This window comes from Oncorhynchus nerka, unplaced genomic scaffold, assembly GCF_034236695.1.
Source record: "Oncorhynchus nerka isolate Pitt River unplaced genomic scaffold, Oner_Uvic_2.0 unplaced_scaffold_1409, whole genome shotgun sequence".
NCBI classification, from domain to species: Eukaryota; Metazoa; Chordata; class Actinopteri; order Salmoniformes; family Salmonidae; genus Oncorhynchus; species Oncorhynchus nerka.
The window spans coordinates 28,614-48,250 of NW_027039902.1; the positions used below are offsets into that span (position 1 = coordinate 28,614).

The 19,637-nt window shown below is 49.1% G+C and overlaps 1 protein-coding gene across 1 annotated transcript in view; it reads right to left on the minus strand.

Moving 5' to 3' along the window:
• Nucleotides 1-1,220: 1,220 nt before the first annotated feature.
• LOC135568763 (cAMP-dependent protein kinase type I-beta regulatory subunit-like) overlaps nt 1,221-19,637 on the minus strand; it is a gene marked incomplete at its 3' end in the record, with an annotated part of 28,594 nt that continues 10,177 nt past the window's right edge. The window contains exons 2-3 of the mRNA XM_065015470.1: nt 17,020-17,066; nt 1,221-1,379 (exon numbers count right to left, since the gene is read on the minus strand). Coding sequence (XP_064871542.1) covers nt 1,221-1,379; nt 17,020-17,066 — 206 coding nt within the window. The remainder of the gene's footprint in view (nt 1,380-17,019; nt 17,067-19,637) is intronic.

The window sequence follows — 19,637 nt, forward strand, 5'->3', positions numbered from 1 at the left end:
CAGACAGATTGGTGTCTGGACAGAGGCAGTAGAGTCAGACAGGTTGGTGTCTGGACAGAGGCAGTAGAGTCAGACAGATTGGTGTCTGGACAGAGGCAGTAGAGTCAGACAGGTTGGTGTCTGGATAGAGGCAGTAGAGTCAGACAGATTGGTGTCTGGACAGGGGCAGTAGAGTCAGACAGATTGGTGTCTGGACAGAGGCAGTAGAGTCAGACAGATTGGTGTCTGGACAGAGGCAGTAGAGTCAGACAGATTGGTGTCTGGACAGAGGCAGTAGAGTCAGGCAGATTGGTGTCTGGACAGAGGCAGGAGAGTCAGACAGATTGGTGTCTGGACAGAGGCAGTAGAGTCAGACAGGTTGGTGTCTGGACAGAGGCAGTAGAGTCAGACAGGTTGGTGTCTGGACAGAGGCAGTAGAGTCAGACAGGTTGGTGTCTGGACAGAGGCATTAGAGTCAGACAGGATGGTGTCTGGACAGAGGCAGTAGAGTCAGACAGGTTGGTGTCTGGACAGAGGCAGTAGAGTCAGACAGATTGGTGTCTGGACAGAGGCAGTAGAGTCAGACAGGTTGGTGTCTGGACAGAGGCAGTAGAGTCAGACAGGTTGGTGTCTGGACAGAGGCAGTAGAGTCAGACAGGTTGGTGTCTGGACAGAGGCAGTAGAGTCAGACAGGTTGGTGTCTGGACAGAGGCAGTAGAGTCAGACAGGTTGGTGTCTGGACAGAGGCAGTAGAGTCAGACAGGTTGGTGTCTGGACAGAGGCAGTAGAGTCAGACAGGATGGTGTCTGGACAGAGGCAGTAGAGTCAGACAGGTTGGTGTCTGGACAGAGGCAGTAGAGTCAGACAGGATGGTGTCTGGACAGAGGCAGTCAAGTCAGATAGGTTGGTGTCTGAACAGAGGCAGAGGACAGCTGTGCCAGGTGTACTGTATGTGTGTCTCTTATGTACTATGAGGATGTGTCAGTAGCTGCTACGGTTGTGTGTCTGTTTATGCCTTTCTGTGTGTGTGTGTGTGTGTGTGTTTCTACATGTGTGTATCTGTACCATGAGGATGCGTCGGTAGCTGTCCTGGTCGTGTGTGTGTGTGTGTTTCTACATGTGTGTATCTGTACCATGAGGATGAGTCGGTAGCTGTCCTGGTCGTGTGTGTGTGTGTGTGTGTGTGTGTGTGTGTGTGTGTGTGTGTGTGTGTGTGTGTATCTACATGTGTGTATCTGTACCATGAGGATGCGTCGGTAGCTGTCCCGGTCGATGCCCCACAGCTTCATGTCAGTCTTGGCCTTGACGGTGGCGGCTCGGGGGGTCCCGTAGATCAGGGCCAGCTCCCCAAAGCTGCCCCCCTCCCCGATACTGGTCACCCACTCTCCGTTCACATATACCTGGAGAGAGAGACACACACACAGACAGACAGATACTGTGAGAGGGGCTTCCGTGGGCTGTAACAGCCTCCCATAATACTGTGTGTGGGTCATGTATGTAGCTACATGGGCATATTGTTGGTCAACATAACACTTACTGTAAGATCATCACATTTCATCACATTTCACAGAAAAGGCATGATTGGACTGTCTGAACAAAAGTATCTCCACTGAATTGGCCAATCAGAGAATAGGATCCTAATAATCCTGCAGCAACAGGAAATGGGAATTATTGTGTTGCATTATCGCATTTTGTAGGGGTTGATCCATTTTTAGTTAAGACAAACTCAAGCCTGGAAATGAGAAACTTCAGAAGCCTCTTTAAGATCCTACCTCCTTAGCTAGGACCAAGTGTTTTACCTGACCATGTTACCTGACCAGGACACAGTCCTAGTTCTAGTCCCCTTAGTCTGCTGCTGCCATACATGTTGGGCCGTGGCTATAGTCCACTCATATGAAACCAGGCCCTACTTGGAACTCTTTGTAGTCAGGTCAGTAAGTGTGAGGAAGGCTGTGAAGGGTTAGTGTGAGGTTGAGGTGTGTGTGCGGTTAGGAAGAGGGGTTAGGGTGAGTGTGAGGAGGGGTGTGAGGGTGAGGGGTTAGGCTGAGGAGGGGTGAGGGGTTAATATGAGGGGTTAGTGTGAGGGACTAGGGTCTCTAGTTACAGACAGGGCTCAGGTGGACATGGGTGTGAGGGGTTAATGTGAGGGGTTAGTGTGAGGGATTAGGGTCTCTAGTTACAGACAGGGCTCAGGGTGGAGGTGGACATGGGTGTGAGGGGTTAATGTGAGGGGTTAGTGTGAGGGATTAGGGTCTCTAGTTACAGACAGGGCTCAGGGTGGAGGTGGACATGGGTGTGAACACGACTCCCTCATCGTGGATCATTACCCTCCATTATAGGGTCAAACACAGAGGTCCCTCCCTGTCTCCACTCCACACCTCTCTGAACCCCCTTCTCTCTCCTTCACTCCCCTCTTCTCCCCACATCTCTCCTCCCTTTCCACCCCCACCTCTTCTCTCCCTCCAGCTCCAACCCCTCACCCCTTTCTCCCCACATCTCAGTTTCCCTTTCCAACCCATCCAACCTCTACCTCCTTTCTCCCCACATCTCTCTCCAGTTTACCGTTCCAACCCACTCACACCTCCTTTCTCCCCACATCTCCGGACGGCTGTCTCCACTACACACCTCTCTGAACCCCCTTCTCTCTCCTTCCTCCCCTCTTCTCTCTCTCCTCCACCCCCTCTTCTCTCTCCTCCTCCACCCCCTCTACCTCCTTTCTCCCCACATCTCTCCAGTTTCCCTTTCCAACCCACTCACACCTCTACCTCCTTTCTCCCCACATCTCTCAGTTTTCCGTTCCAACCCACTCCACCTCTACCTCCTTTCTCATCTCTCCAGTTTCCCTTTCCAACCCACTCACACCTCTACCTCCTTTCTCCCCACATCTCTCCAGTTTACCTTTCCAACCCACTCACACCTCTACCTCCTTTCTCCCCACATCTCTCCAGTTTCCCTTTCCAACCCACTCACACCTCTACCTCCTTTCTCCCCACATCTCTCCAGTTTCCCTTTCCAACCCACTCATACCTCACCTCCTTGCTCCCCACATCTCTCCAGTTTTCCGTTCCAACCCACTCACACCTCTACCTCCTTTCTCCCCACATCTCTCCAGTTTCCCTTTCCAACCCACTCACACCTCTACCTCCTTGCTCCCCACATCTCTCCAGTTTTCCGTTCCAACCCACTCACACCTCTACCTCCTTTCTCCCCACATCTCTCCAGTTTTCCGTTCCAACCCACTCACACCTCTACCTCCTTTCTCCCCACATCTCTCCAGTTTCCCTTTCCAACCCACTCACACCTCTACCTCCTTTCTCCCCACATCTCTCCAGTTTCCCTTTCCAACCCACTCACACCTCTACCTCCTTTCTCCCCACATCTCTCCAGTTTCCCTTTCCAACCCACTCACACCTCTACCTCCTTTCTCCCCACATCTCTCCAGTTTCCCTTTCCAACCCACTCACCTCATTGCCCTCCTCTCCCCTTCTGTTTCTCTCCCTTCACCCTCCCCTTTCGATCTACTTCATCCATATCTCTATATCTTGCCTCTTGTTCCCCCTCTTCCTCCTTACCCCAAATATCCTCTTCCCCTCAATCCCTATCCCTCCATCTCTCCCCTCTCCTTGTTTCCTGGGTCTTAGCTCTGATGGCTGGACCCCCCTGAGCATTTGATCCCCTCTAAGCCAGAGGAAGGGACACTAAAAGCCTTCTATCTCTCCTATCTCTCTCTCCCTCCCTTCTCTCTCTCTCCCTCCCTTCTCTCTCTCTCCGTCTGTGGTGTGTGTGATTTCCCTTTGATTAAGGGGTGATGGAGGTGGGAAAGCTGTGGTGGACTTAAACACCCAAATCTCTCACTCTTGCTCGGTCTCTCTCACACACAACCCAGAACTGCGGTCACTGGATGGCCTACTTAGCTTACACACACACACACACACACACACACACACACACACACACACACACACACACACACACACACACACACACACACACACACACACACACACACACACACACACACACACACACAGCCTCACAGAGCCCCTTTCAGTCCGCAGATACAGTTTCACCTGTTGACACACAATCCACTTGTTGACTTAATAACACTGAGAGAAGGAAAGAAGGAGGAGACAGATAGAGAAGGAGGGAAGGAGAGAGAGAGGGGGGGGGGGGATCTGAGAGTGGGGTACAATCTTCACAGTGCTTCAAGAGGAGCACAGGTGAATGATCCCACAATGGTCCCATGGTCCACAGCTGAATGATCTCACAATGGTCCCATTCCACAGGTGAATGATCTCACAATGATCCCATGGTCCACAGGTGAATGATCCCATAATGATCCCATGGTCCACAGCTGAATGATCTCACAATGATCCCATGGTCCACAGGTGAATGATCTCACAATGATCCCATGGTCCACAGGTGAATGATTACATAATGATCCCATGGTCCACAGGTGAATGATCCCATAATGATCCCATGGTCCACAGGTGAATGATCCCATAATGATCCCATGGTCCACAGGTGAATGATCCCATGGTCCACAGGTGAATGATCCCATGGTCCACAGGTGAATGATCCCATGGTCCACAGGTGAATGATCCCATGGTCCACAGGTGAATGATCCCATGGTCCACAGGTGAATGATCCCATGGTCCACAGGTGAATGATCCCATGGTCCACAGGTGAATGATCTCACAATGATCCCATGGTCCACAGGTGAATGATCCCATGGTCCACAGGTGAATGATCCCACAATGATCCCATGGTCCACAGGTGAATGATCTCACAATGATTCCATGGTCCACAGGTGAATGATCTCACAATGATCCCATAGTCCACAGGTGAATGATCTCACAATAATCCCATGGTCCACAGGTGAATGATCCCATGGTCCACAGGTGAATGATCCCATAATGATCCCATGGTCCACAGGTGAATGATCCCATGGTCCAGATGACATCCCTAACCGCATCCTCAGAGCATGCGCAGACCAGCTGGCTGGAGTGTTTAGGACATATTCAAACAATCCCTATCCCAGTCTGTTGTCTCCACATGCTTCAAGATGGCCACCATTGTTCCTGTTCCCAAGAAAGCTAAGGTAACTGAAATAAATTACTACCGCCCCGTAGCACTCACTTCTGTCATCATGAAGTGCTTTGAGAGGCTAGTCAAGGATCATATCACCTCCACCATACCTTACACCCTAAAACCCACAGTGATGTGCTTACCGCCCCAAAAGATCCACAGATGATGCAATTGTCATCGCACTGCACACTGCCTGATCCCATATGGACAAGAGAAATATCTATGTAAGAATGCTGTTCATTGACTACAGCTCAGCCTTCAACACCATAGTACCCTCCAAATTCATCATTAAGCTCGGGGCCCTGGGTCTGAACCCCGCCCTATGCATCTGGGTCCTGGATTTCCTGACGGGCCGCCCCCAGGTGGTGAAGGTAGGAAACAACATCTCCACTCCGCTGATCCTCAACACAGGGAACCCACAAGGGTGCATGCTCAGCCCCCTCCTGTACTCCCTGTTCACTCATGACTGCGTGGCCATGCATGCCTCCAACTCAATCATCAAGTATCTAGATGACAACAATAGTGGGCTTGATGACCAACAACGACGAGAAAGCCTACAGGGAGGATGTGATCACGGACTTCAGGAAACAGCAGAGCGAGCACGCCCCCATCCACATTGATGGAGCCGCGGCGTGCACATCACTGACATTCGGAAATGGTCCACCCACACAGACAGTGTGGTGAAGAAGGCATAACAGCACCTCTTCAACTTCAGGAGGCTGAAATTCAGCTTGGTCCCCAAGACCCTCACTAACTTTTACAGATGCACCATTGAGAGCATCCTGTCGGGCTGTATCACCACCTGGTACGGCAACTGCACCGCCCGCAACCACAAGGCTCTCCAGAGGGTGGTGCGGTCTGCCCAACGCATCACCGGGGGCAAACTACCTGTTCTCCAGGACACCTACAGCATCCGATGTCACAGGAAGGCCATAAAGATCATCAAGGACATCAACCACCAGAGACACTGCCTGTTCACCCTGCTGTCATCCAGAAGGAAAGGTCAGTACATGTGCATCAAAGCTGGGACTCAGAGACTGAAAAAGGCCATCAGACTGTTAAATAGCCATCACTAGCCGGCACCCACTCGCTGTTTATTACCTATGCAATGTCACTTTACAAATTACCTCGACTAACCTGGCAATGCCACTCCTACATTGCACATCCTAATATTTATATATTTCTTAATTCCATTATTTTACTTGTATTGTTGTGTATTGTTAGATATTACTGCACTGTTGGCGCTAGCATTTCACTACACCGCAATAACATCTGCTAACCATGTGTATGTGACCAATAACATCTGCTAACCATGTGTATGTCACCAATAACATCTGCTAACCATGTGTATGTGACCAATAACATCTGCTAACCATGTGTATGTCACCAATAACATCTGCTAACCATGTGTATGTGACCAATAACATCTGCTAACCATGTGTATGTGACCAATAACATCTGCTAACCATGTGTATGTGACCAATAACATCTGCTAACCATGTGTATGTGACCAATAACATCTGCTAATCATGTGTATGTGACCAATAACATCTGCTAACCATGTGTATGTGACCAATAACATCTGCTAACCATGTGTATGTCACCAATGCATCTGCTAACATTTACATTTACATTTAATCTGCTAACCATGTGTATGTGACCAATAACATCTGCTAACCATGTGTATGTGTGACCAATAACATCTGCTAATCATGTGTATGTGACCAATAACATCTGCTAACCATGTGTATGTGACCAATAACATCTGCTAACCATGTGTATGTGACCAATAACATCTGTTAACCATGTGTATGTGACCACCATCAACATCTGCTAACCATGTGTATGTGACCAATAACATCTGCTAACCATGTGTATGTGACCAATAACATCTGCTAACCATGTGTATGTGACCAATAACATCTGTGAACCATGTGTATGTGACCAATAACATCTGCTAACCATCTGTGTATGTGACCAATAACATCTGCTAACCATGTGTATGTGACCAATAACATCTGTTAAATATGTCACCACAGTTCACCACATCTGCTAACCATGTGTATGTGACCAATAACATCTGCTAACCATGTGTATGTGACCAATAACATCTGCTAACCATGTGTATGTGACCAATAACATCTGCTAACCATGTGTATGTGACCAATAACATCTGCTAACCGTGTGTATGTGACCAATAACATCTGTTAAATATGTGTATGTGACCAATAACATCTACTAACCATGTGTATGTGACCAATAACATCTGCTAACCATGTGTATGTGACCAATAAGATTTGATTTAGTCCACAGCTTTTCTTTTTTAATCTGTCCATCAAAGACATGAGGAGGGTTAGGGCGGGGCTGGATGGTCTGAGCTGGGTTGTCTTGGGCTAGGACATATTGAGGGTTATCATCAGTATGGATAAAGGGCTTGTCTTGGGCTAGGACATATTGAGGGTTATCATCAGTATGGATAAAGGGCTTGTCTTGGGCTAGGACATATTGAGGGTTATCATCAGTAAGGATAAAGGGCTTGTCTTGGGCTAGGACATATTGAGGGTTATCATCAGTAAGGATAAAGGGCTTGTCTTGGGACATATTAGGGGATGGATATTGTCTTGGGCTAGGTTATCATCAGTAAGGATAAAGGGCTTGTCTTGGGCTAGGACATATTGAGGGTTATCATCAGTAAGGATAAAGGGCTTGTCTTGGGCTAGGACATATTGAGGGTTATCATCAGTATGGATAAAGGGCTTGTCTTGGGCTAGGACATATTGAGGGTTATCATCAGTAAGGATAAAGGGCTTGTCTTGGGCTAGGACATATTGAGGGTTATCATCAGTAAGGATAAAGGGCTTGTCTTGGGCTAGGACATATTGAGGGTTATCATCAGTATGGATAAAGGGCTTGTCTTGGGCTAGGACATATTGAGGGTTATCATCAGTAAGGATAAAGGGCTTGTCTTGGGCTAGGACATATTGAGGGTTATCATCAGTATGGATAAAGGGCTTGTCTTGGGCTAGGACATATTGAGGGTTATCATCAGTAAGGATAAAGGGCTTGTCTTGGGCTAGGACATATTGAGGGTTATCATCAGTATGGATAAAGGGCTTGTCTTGGGCTAGGACATATTGAGGGTTATCATCAGTAAGGATAAAGGGCTTGTCTTGGGCTAGCACATATTGAGGGTTATCATCAGTATGGATAAAGGGCTTGTCTTGGGCTGAGGGTTATCATAGTATGGATAAAGGGCTTATCTTGGGCTAGGACCTATGAGGTTATCATCAGTAAGGATAGGCTTGTCTTGGGCTAGGATAAAGGGCTTGTCTTGGGCACATATTGAGGGTTATCATCAGTATGGATAAAGGGCTTGTCTTGGGCTAGGACCTATTGAGGGTTATCATAAAATCACATATTACTAGACACTAATACCACAAAGTGGAATGTCCCAGTACACAGAGGCATTTGTGTGTGGGCTTGCGTGCATGTGTGTGCACTAGCATGTGTGTGTGTGTGTGTTTCCGCGTGCGCATACTTGTGTGTGTGGCGTTAACACCAGCAGCAATTTCACTTCTCCCCCAGTCAACGGTAGATTTACATTCCGCCTAATGAGAGACATCATCACCACAGTTTAATGGACCCTACACTATGATGGGAGGTTTCACACACACACACATACAGCACTGAGCAGAGCACTCTGTTTTAAGTTGGAGGGGAGCGAGAAAGAGAGATAGATAGAGAGCGAGAGATAGATAGATCGACAGTGGGAGAGAGAGAGACAGAGAGAGAGAGGGAGGTAGAGAGAGGGGAGGGAGGTAGAGAGAGAGGGAGGGAGGTAGAGAGAGAGGGAGGGAGGTAGAGAGAGAGGAGGGAGGAGAGAGAGAGGAGGAGAGAGAGGGAGGTAGAGAGAGAGGGAGGGGAGAGAGAGAGGGAGACAGATAGATAGATAGATAGATAGATAGATAGATAGATAGATAGATAGATAGATAGATAGATAGATAGATAGATAGATAGATAGATAGATAGATAGATAGATAGATAGATAGATGTAGAGAGAGGGAGAGTTGGAGAGAGGGGGAGAGGGAGGGAGAGCAAGAAAGAGAGCTAACAGGATAGAGAGAGAGAGAGAGAGAGATAGAGAGAGGGAAAGATAGAAAGAGGTAGAGTGAGAGGGAGAGAGAGAGGTGGAGAGAAAGAGGTGGAGACAGAGAGAGAGAAAGAGAGGGAGGGGAGAGAGAGAGGTGGAGAGGGAGAGAGAGAGGTGGAGAGAGAGGTGAAGAGGGAGGGAGAGAGGAGAGAGAGAAAGGAGAGAGAGAGGTGGAGAGAGGGAGAGGAGAGAGAGAGAGGAGGAGAGAGAGAGAGAGAGAGAGGTGGAGAGAGAGAGAGAGAGAGGTAGAGAGAGGGGAGAGAGAGAGAGGTAGAGAGAGGGGGAGAGGGAGAGAGAGGGAGAGTTGGAGAGGAGAGGGAGAGGGAGAGAGCTAACAGGAGAGAGAGAGAGAGGAGAGAGAGAGAGATAGAGAGAGGGAGAGATAGAAAGAGGTAGAGAGAGGGGAGAGAGAGAGAGGGAGGTGGAGAGAGGAGAGGGAGGGGAGAGAGAGAGGGGAGAGGGAGAGAGGTGGAGAGAGAGGTGAAGAGGGAGGGAGAGAGGGGAGAGAAAGAGAGAGAGAGGTGGAGAGAGGGAGAGGGAGAGAGAGAGGAGGGAGAGAGAGAGAGAGAGAGAGAGAGAGGTAGAGAGAGGGAGAGAGAGAGGTAGAGAGAGGGAGAGAGGGAGAGAGGGAGAGGGAGAGAGGGGAGAGGGAGAGAGAGAGACGAATAGAGAAATAGTGGAGTATAAAGAGAGAAACAGAGAGCCTCAGCACTGAGCCACATCTCTGAGGTCTTGGCTGGGATGGGTGCAGGCTGACAGGGCTTGGCTGGGATGGGTGCAGGCTGAGCCTGGGGAGTGGATGTTCCAGATTCTCTGGTGGCAGCCAGAATGTGATGCTGATCCCCAGCCAGCCACCTCTGGGAGCACAGCTATGATATGATAGAGGACTGATACTGCTGTTTATTACAGGGGGACGAGGAGAGAGAGGAAAGGGTTATGTAGCTCACATATCCATCTCTCTCACTCTACTGTGGAGGGAGGGAGGAAGGGAGGGAGGTGATTGGGTGTGGTGGGAGACATTTGGATTCTGTCAGGGAGCAATGTTGAAGGTACATTGTGTGTGTGTGTGTGTGTGTGTGTGTGTGTGTGTGTGTGTGTGTGTGTGTGTGTGTGTGTGTGTGTGTGCATATGGGAACAACTGCCCCACACACACAATGACTTATGTAATAATACGGAAGAAGAAAAGAACAAGACATAATTTATGAAAATGAAGTTACCATATCACAGAGGAACTACTTTAAAATGGTGTAAGAACAAGTAAATAAGAGAGACAGAATGAAACAAAAGAGGGGAAAAGATAAACAGAGGAATGTACTTCCACTAGAATGCCTCCATTGAGTCACTATCTCCCTTATCAGGTCTTTAAAACAGAACCCTCAGGGATTTACACGGTAGATAGCAGAGGGAGTTGTGGGATGCTTGGGTAAACAACCAGTGTTTAACCATCTACAGGAACAACTGGGTTGTCTTCATTAGGCACCAAATGAAGAAAAGAAACAGACTGGAACAAGTCAGTTGTACAACTGAACACATTCAACTGAAATGTGTCTTCCGCATTTAACTCAACCCCTCTGAATCAGAGAGGTGCAGGGGGACTGCCTTAATCGACATCGGTGCACGGGAACAGTGGGTTAACTGCCTTGCTCAGGGGCAGAACGACTTTGTCCCCTTTCGGTTACTGGCCCAACTCTCCTACCCGCCAGGCTACCTGCCGCCGAGGGACTATACCTGGATTTGTACAATGCTCTTTTTCATTATCCGTTGCAGAACCTTTTAGAATGTTTTGCTACGATGTGCACTAATGAACATAACCTTTCTCCACAGTCATGGCTGCTGTCACCATTCCAGTTCACTCCAAAATCTAAAGGTTGTCAGACGATTTGAGAACACAAAAGTAGTCTAATGTCAAGATGAGTCTTCATCCTTCACCATCAATCCCAAATTAAAAAATAAATCATCTGTGCCACTGCTGATCTTTTCCATTCCCTTTAATGTTGTCCCAATGGTAGGTAGACCTGCTGTATCAGGGCACTCTCTCTACCCCACCCCTTCTCTCTCTCTCTCCCTCTCATCCACTCCCTTATCCCTCTCTCTCTCTCTACCCTATCCCTTCTCTCTACCCTATCCCTTCTCTCTCTCCCTCTCCTCCACTCCCTTATCCCTCTCTCTACCACACCCCTTCTCCTCCAACTCCACTCCCTTATCCCTCTCTCTCCTACTCACACCCCTTCTCTCTCTCAATCTCCTCCACTCCCTTATCCCTCCTCTCTCTCTCTCTCCACTCCTCCTTACTCCTCTCTCCCTCTCCTTCCCCTCCTCTCTCTCTCTACTCCCTATCCCTTCTCTCTCACCCTCTCCTCCACTCCCTTATCCCTCTCTCTCTCCCTCTCCTCACTCCCTTATCCCTCCTCTCTCCTCTCCTCCACTCCCTTATCCCTCTCTCTCTCTCCTCCCTCTTATCCCTCCCTTATCTCCTCCTCCCTTATCTCTCTCCTCTCCTCCACTCCCTTATCCCTCTCTCCCTCTCCTCCACTCCCTTATCCCTTATCCCTCCTCCACTCTCTTATCCCTCTCTACCCTCTCCTCCACTCCCTTATCCCCCTCTCTCTCTCCTCCCTTATCCCCTCTCCTCCACTCCCTTATCCCTCTCTCTCTCTCCCTCTCCCTCCATCCTCCCTCTATCCCTCTCTCACTCTTATCCCTCCCTCCTCCACTCCCTTATCCCCTCTCTCTCACCCCTCCTCCACTCCCTTATCCCTCCTCCACTCCCTTATCCCTCTCCTTATCCCTCTCTCCTCCACTCCCTTATCCCTCTCTCTCTCCCTCTCCTCCACTCCCTTATCCCTCTCTCTCCCTCTCCTCCACTCCCTTATCCCTCTCTCTCACCCTCTCCTCCACTCCCTTATCCCTCTCTCTCTCCCTCTCCTCCACTCCCTTATCCCTCTCTCTCTCCCTCTCCTCCACTCCCTTATCCCTCTCTCTCCCTCTCCTCCACTCCCTTATCCCTCTCTCTCCCTCTCCTCCACTCCCTTATCCCTCTCTCTCCCTCTCCTCCACTCCCTTATCCCTCTCTCTCCTCTCCTTATCCCTCTCTCCTCCCTCCCTTATCCCTCTCTCTCCCTCTCCTCCACTCCCTTATCCCTCTCTCTCCCTCTCCTCCACTCCCTTATCTCGCTCTCTCCTCCACTCCCTTATCCTCTCTCTCCCTCTCCTCCACTCCCTCCCTCTATCCCCTCTCCTCACTCCTTACTCCCTCCACTCCCTTATCCCTCTCCTCTCCTCCACTCTCCCTCTGTCTCCCTCTCCTCCACTCCCTTATCTCTCTCTCTCTCTCTCTCTCTCTCTCTCTCTCTCTCTCCTCCACTCCCTTATCTCTCTCCTCCACTCCCTTATCCCTCTCTCTCCCTCTCCTCTCCTCCACTCCCTTATCTCGCTCTCTCCTCCACTCCCTTATCCCTCTCTCTCCCTCTCCTCCACTCCCTTATCCCTCTCCCCCACTCCCTTATCCCTCTCTCTCCCTCTCCTCCACTCCCTTATCCCTCTCCTCCACTCCCGTATCCCTCTCTCTCCACTCATCCATCCATCTCTGTCTGGGTCTGACTGGGCTCTCTGATACGCTCGGTGGAGCTCGACCACCCGGACCAGTAGGTAGACCTGCTGTATCAGGGCACCATCGCCCCAACCCTCTCCACCACCCCTTCTCTTTCTCTCTCCCTCTCATTCACACCTTATCCCTCTGTCCTCTCTCTCGCTCAGCGGAGCTCACCCACCTGGACCCAGTCCTCTCTGGTTACCTTACGTCTCCTCTCCCTCCCTCTCCCTTCATCGTAAACCGATAAGGTTGTTTCCTGTTTGATTTTCCATCTGTTTTTTTATCTTTTTTATCTCTCCACTTAACTCTATCTCTTTGTCGCTTCGGGTTCCTAAAACAAAAAGGTGTTCTGACTGTTGTCATTGTGTGGCGTTCAGAGCGTGTCTGGGCCCCACACTAGCGTGACCAGACCGCAAGTCAATGAAGTCAGAAAAGACCCCAGGCTAGTGCTCATCATCATTTAACACAAACAGCAGTACAGTTGACCAATGTGAGAAGTAGAAGTAGGAAGGTATGTGTGGGGTAGAGGTAGGAAGGTATGTGTGGGGTAGAGGTAGGAAGGTGTGTGTGGGGTAGAGGTAGGAAGGTATGTGTGGGGTAGAGGTAGGAAGGTATGGGGTAGAGGTAGGAGGTATGTGTGGGGTAGGTAGGAAGGGTATGTGTGGGGTAGAGGTAGGAAGGTATGTGTGAGGTAGAGGTAGGAAGGTATGTGTGAGGTAGAGGGTAGGAAGGTATGTGTGGGGTAGAGGTAGGAAGGTATGTGTGAGGTAGAGGTAGGAAGGTATGTGTGGGGTAGAGGTAGGAAGGTATGTGTGGGGTAGAGGTAGGAAGGTATGTGTGGGGTAGAGGTAGGAAGGTATGTGTGGGGTAGAGGTAGGAAGGGTGTGGGGAAGGTAGGAATGTGTGGGGTAGAGGTAGGAAGGTATGTGTGAGGTAGAGGTAGGAAGGTATGTGTGGGGTAGAGGTAGGAAGGTATGTGTGGGGTAGAGGTAGGAAGGTATGTGTGAGGTAGAGGTAGGAAGGTATGTGTGAGGTAGAGGTAGGAAGGTATGTGTGGGGTAGAGGTAGGAAGGTATGTGTGGGTAGAGGTAGGAAGGTATGTGTGGGGTAGAGGTAGGAAGGTATGTGTGGGGTAGAGGTAGGAAGGTATGTGTGAGGTAGAGGTAGGAAGGTGTGTGTGAGGTAGAGGTAGGAAGGGTGTGTGGGGTAGAGGTAGGAAGGTATGTGTGGGAGGTAGAGGTAGGAAGGTGTGTGTGGGGTAGAGGTAGGAAGGTATGTGGGGTAGAGGTAGGAAGGTATGTGTGGGGTAGAGGTAGGAAGGTATGTGTGGGGTAGAGGTAGGAAGGTGGGGAAGGTGTGTGAGGTAGAGGTAGGAAGGTATGTGTGGGGTAGAGGTAGGAAGGTATGTGTGAGGTAGAGGTAGGAAGGTGTATGTGTAGGAAGGGGTAGAGGTAGGAAGGTATGTGTGGGGTAGAGGTAGGAAGGTGTGTGTGAGGTAGAGGTAGGAAGGTATGTGTGGGGTAGAGGTAGGAAGGTATGTGTGGGGTAGAGGGAGGTAGGAAGGGTGGTGTGAAGGTAGAGGTAGGTAGGAAGGTATGTGTGAGGTAGAGGTAGGAAGGTATGTGTGGGGTAGAGGTAGGAAGGTATGTGTGGGGTAGAGGTAGGAAGGTGTGTGTGAGGTAGAGGTAGGAAGGTATGTGTGGGGTAGAGGTAGGAAGGTATGTGTGGGGTAGAGGTAGGAAGGTATGTGTGGGGTAGAGGTAGGAAGGTATGTGTGAGGTAGAGGTAGGAAGGTATGTGTGGGGTAGAGGTAGGAAGGTATGTGTGAGGTAGAGGTAGGAAGGTATGTGTGAGGTAGAGGTAGGAAGGTATGTGTGAGGTAGAGGTAGGAAGGTATGTGTGGGGTAGAGGTAGGAAGGTATGTGTGGGGTAGAGGTAGGAAGGTGTGTGGGGTAGAGGTAGGAAGGTATGTGTGGGGTAGAGGTAGGAAGGTATGTGTGGAGGTAGAGGTAGGAAGGTATGTGTGAGGTAGAGGTAGGAAGGTGTGTGTGGGGAGAGGTAGGAAGGTGTGTGGGGTAGAGGTAGGAAGGTATGTGTGGGGTAGAGGTAGGAAGGTATGTGTGAGGTAGAGGTAGGAAGGTATGTGTGGGGTAGAGGTAGGAAGGTATGTGTGGGGTGTAGGAAGGTATGTGAGAGGTAGGAAGGTATGTGTGGGGTAGAGGTAGGAAGGTATGTGTGGGGTAGAGGTAGGAAGGTATGATGATTAGAGGTAGGAAGGTCCTGTCTCAAAGGTAGAGGTAGGAAGGTTTTGAGGTAGAGGTAGGAAGGTATTTCCGATGAGAGGTAGGAAGGTCTTTGGGGTAGAGGACTGGAGGTCTGTTCCAGGTAGAGGTAGGAAGGTTGTGGGGTCCAAGGTAGGAAGGACTGGGGTAGGTGAAGGTATGTGTGAGGTAGAGGTAGGAAGGTCTTTCCAATGAGAGGTAGGAAGTTGTTTCCAATGAAAGAGTAGAGGTAGGAAGGTATGTGTGGGTGAGAGGTAGGAAGGTTTCCAATGGGTAGAGGTAGGAAGGTATGTTTCCAAGGTAGGAAGGACTGGAGGTAGGAAGGTTTCCAATGAGGTGGAAGGTATGTTGGGGTAGAGGAGGAAGGTATTTGGGGTAGAGAACTAGGAAGGTATTTCCAAGGTAGGAAGGTATGTGGAGGTAGAGGTAGGAAGGTTCCAATGAGGAAGGTAGGAAGGTATGTTGGGGTCCAGAGGTAGGAAGGTACTGGAGGTAGAGGTAGGAAGGTATGAGAACTAGGAAGGTTCTTTCCAATGAGGACTAGGAAGGTATTTCCAAGGAGAACTAGGAAGGTGTCTTTCCAATGAGGTAGGAAGTTCTTTGAGGTAGAGGTAGGAAGGTATGTTCCAATGAGAGGTAGGAAGGTGTTTCCAATGAGAAGTAGGAGGTCTTTCCAATGAGGACTGGAGGTCTTTCCAAGGTATGAAGGTATGTGTGAGAACTAGGAAGGTCTTTCCAATGAGGACTGGAAGGTCTTTCCAGGTGAGAACTAGGAAGGTCTTTGAAGAGGGGAACTGGAGGTCTTTCCAATGAGGACTGGAAGGTATCTTTCCAGGTATGAGGAAGGTAGGAAGGTCTTTCCAATGAGGACTGGAAGGTCTTTAGAGGAGGAACTGGAGTTCTTTCCAATGAGAACTGGAGGTTTTTCCAATGAGAACTGGAGGTTTTCCAATGAGGACTGGAGGTCTTTCCAATGAGAACTGGAGTTCTTTCCAATGAGGACTGGAGGTCTTTCCAATGAGAACTGGAGGTCTTTCCAATGAGAACTGGAGGTCTTTCCAATGAGGACTGGAGGTCTTTCCAATGAGAACTGGAGGTCTTTCCAATGAGAACTGGAGTCTTTCCAATGAGAACTGGAGGTCTTTCCAATGAGAACTGGAGGTCTTTCCAATGAGAACTGGAGGTCTTTCCAATGAGAACTGGAGGTTTTCCAATGAGGACTGGAGGTCTTTCCAATGAGGACTGGAGGTCTTTCCAATGAGAACTGGAGGTCTTTCCAATGAGAACTGGAGTTCTTTCCAATGAGAACTGGAGGTCTTTCCAATGAGAACTGGAGGTCTTTCCAATGAGAACTGGAGGTCTTTCCAATGAGAACTTGAGGTCTTTCCAATGAGGACTGGAGGTTTTTCCAATGAGAACTGGAGGTCTTTCCAATGAGAACTGGAGGTCTTTCCAATGAGAACTGGAGGTCTTTCCAATGAGAACTGGAGGTTTTTCCAATGAGAACTGGAGGTTTTCCAATGAGAACTGGAGGTCTTTCCAATGAGAACTGGAGGTCTTTCCAATGAGAACTGGAGGTCTTTCCAATGAGAACTGGAGTTCTTTCCAATGAGAACTGGAGGTTTTTCCAATGAGAACTGGAGGTCTTTCCAATGAGAACTGGAGGTCTTTCCAATGAGAACTGGAGGTCTTTCCAATGAGAACTGGAGGTCTTTCCAATGAGGACTGGAGGTTTTTCCAATGAGAACTGGAGGTCTTTCCAATGAGAACTGGAGGTCTTTCCAATGAGAACTGGAGGTACTCGTAGAGAGGTTTGGTTAACACTGCTTTATTAACCCTTATTTGACCAGGTAAGGTGACTGAGAATGACCTGGGGAGTTGTAGGGGAGTGGAGAGGGGAGGAATGAATAAGCCAATGGGAAACTTACATCCACTTCTCCTTGGTCAATCACATAGAAGTTGTCTCCTTCATCACCTGTAGAGGAAAGAGTAAGAGAAGTGTGAGAGAACATATAATGGTTGAGCTTACACACATGCACACACACGCACACACACAGGCAGACAGACATAAACACACTTTGTCCACCACCACAAACACTTCCAGGGAAATCCAATAAGAACGCAAGCCAGAAGTTCTTAAATTTGGGAACCTTGTGTTCCCCCCCCATGTCTCTGTCTCACTAGGTTGTCAATAGCATCTCTCTCTCTCTCCCTCTCCCTCTCTCTCTCTCTCTCTCAATTCAATTCAATTCAAGGGCTTTATTGGCATGGGAAACATGTGTTAACATTGCCAAAGCAAGTGAGGTAGACAACATACAAAGTGAATATATAAAGTGAAACTCTCTCTCTCTCTCTCTCTCTCTCAGAAAGGGGCTATAACCATCTGTCTTTATTCTATCCAAGTGGGTACACGTGTGTGCATGGTGGGGGAAAGACAGTGAGTGTGTGTAAGTGTGTGTGCAACCAATACAATTTAATTTGTGTGTGACTGTGCGTGTGTGTGTGTGTCAGAGTGTCTGTCGCTGTGCGAGTGTACGCATGTATGTGTGTAACTATGTGTGTGGGTGGGTGTGTATGTGTAACTATGTGTGTGTGTGTGTATGTGTAACTATGTGTGTGTGTGTGTGTGTGTGTGTGTGTGTGTGTGTGTGTGTGTGTGTGTAACTATGTGTGTGTGTGTGTGTGTGTGTGTGTATGTGTGTGTGTGTGATTGAGGAGTTGAAAGGCTGGAGGATCCCCGTGCTGAGGGTTCACAGGAGTTCATACAGCTAATTAATACTGTGTGTAGAGGCTAGAGTCGTTCATCACACACATTTATCACTGGAGAGGGGAGAGAGGTTCGGGACTGTGTCCTCTCTGTCCCCTCCATCCAACCGGCTTCAACCTGGCCCGCCTTCTTCAGCTCCCTCTCTCCCTCTTTCATCTCATCTCTCTCTGTCTTTCTTTCATTCCCTCATTCTCTCACTCCATCTCTCTATTCTCTCCACTCTTCCTGTCTTTTATCACCTGGGCTGTGAACTCTTTGTTTTCCCTTCTAGCAGAACCCTGAGCCCCAAGACCGCAGGCAAATATTTGACAGAGACACACACAAAATTGAGCGCGCATACACACACACACACACACACACACACACACACACACACACACACACACACACACACACACACACACACACACACAGGTCGATGCACTCCAGCACACACAGTAAGAAAGACCTTGTTTCAACATAGGGGAAGTGTAACAAGCATTGCTGCCAACGCTCTTTGACTGTCTTCAAAGGACTACATCCCCGGGCTCACGTTTGCTTTGTGTCACCTGGCTAGAATGCTGTATGTACACCGACGACTGAGGAATACCAGTCTTTACAGCAAACAAACTGTTCCTGTGAGGTTTTATTGACTCTTTTCATATACTGTGTAGGCCTCTACTTGTACCGATGTAGGATCTTAATTTGAGCCAGTTTGCTACAGCAGGACAATTATCCTGCAGCAACAGGAAACGTGAATTAATACATGGTTTATAATTAATGGATCTTTTTGTTGGGGTTGACACATTTTCATAAGGGAAAATCAAATCGGAAATTTCAAAGTGGAAATTACAAACTTCAGAAGCCATTTTAAACCTCAAATACCACTAGTTCTACATTTCCTGCATTGCATTATCCTGCAACACTGTGATCAAATTAAGATTCTTCATCTGTACTTTTTACTTAAATACTGTAGTAACATTTGAGTTTTAAGATCTGCCTGAGCCTCTTCTCTGACATGGTGTGTTCTTGCTGTTGTGTGAGAGCTGGGGTCATTTGAGGGTATTTTTAACCTCAAATCACAGCAAATAGAAAGTGTTTTTGAAACTAGCCTAGACGTGAACATTAGAAGGTGTCTTCCTTATGCACCTGCCCAGACACAGATTCCTTGGTAACACCGACGGGGTTGATCCTACATTTGAAATGCAGCAGATTAAGATGAGCTAGGCCACGGTTAGGCTAGGTCACGGTTAGGTTAGGCCACGGTTAGGCTAAGCCACGGTTAGGCTAGGCCACGGTTAGGCTAGGCCACGGTTAGGCTAAGCCACGGTTAGGCTAGGTCACGGTTAGGCTAGGTCACGGTTAGGTTAGGCCACGGTTAGGTTAGGTCACGGTTAGGCTAGGCCACGGTTAGGCTAGGTCACGGTTAGGTTAGGTCACGGTTAGGCTAGGCCACGGTTAGGCTAGGCCACGGTTAGGCTAGGCCACGGTTAGGCTAGGCCACGGTTAGGATAGGCCACGGTTAGGCTAGGCCACGGTTAGGCTAGTAGGCTAGGTCACGGTTAGGCTAGGCCAAGGTTAGGCTAGGTCACGGTTAGGTTAGGCCACGGTTAGGCTAGGTCACGGTTAGGCTAGGCCACGGTTAGGCTAGGCCACGGTTAGGCTAGGCCACGGTTAGGCTAAGCCACGGTTAGGCTAGGTCACGGTTAGGATAGGCCACGGTTAGGCTACGGTTAGGCTAGGTCACGGTTAGGCTACGGTTAGGCTAGGCCACGGTTAGGCTAGTAGGCTAGGCCACGG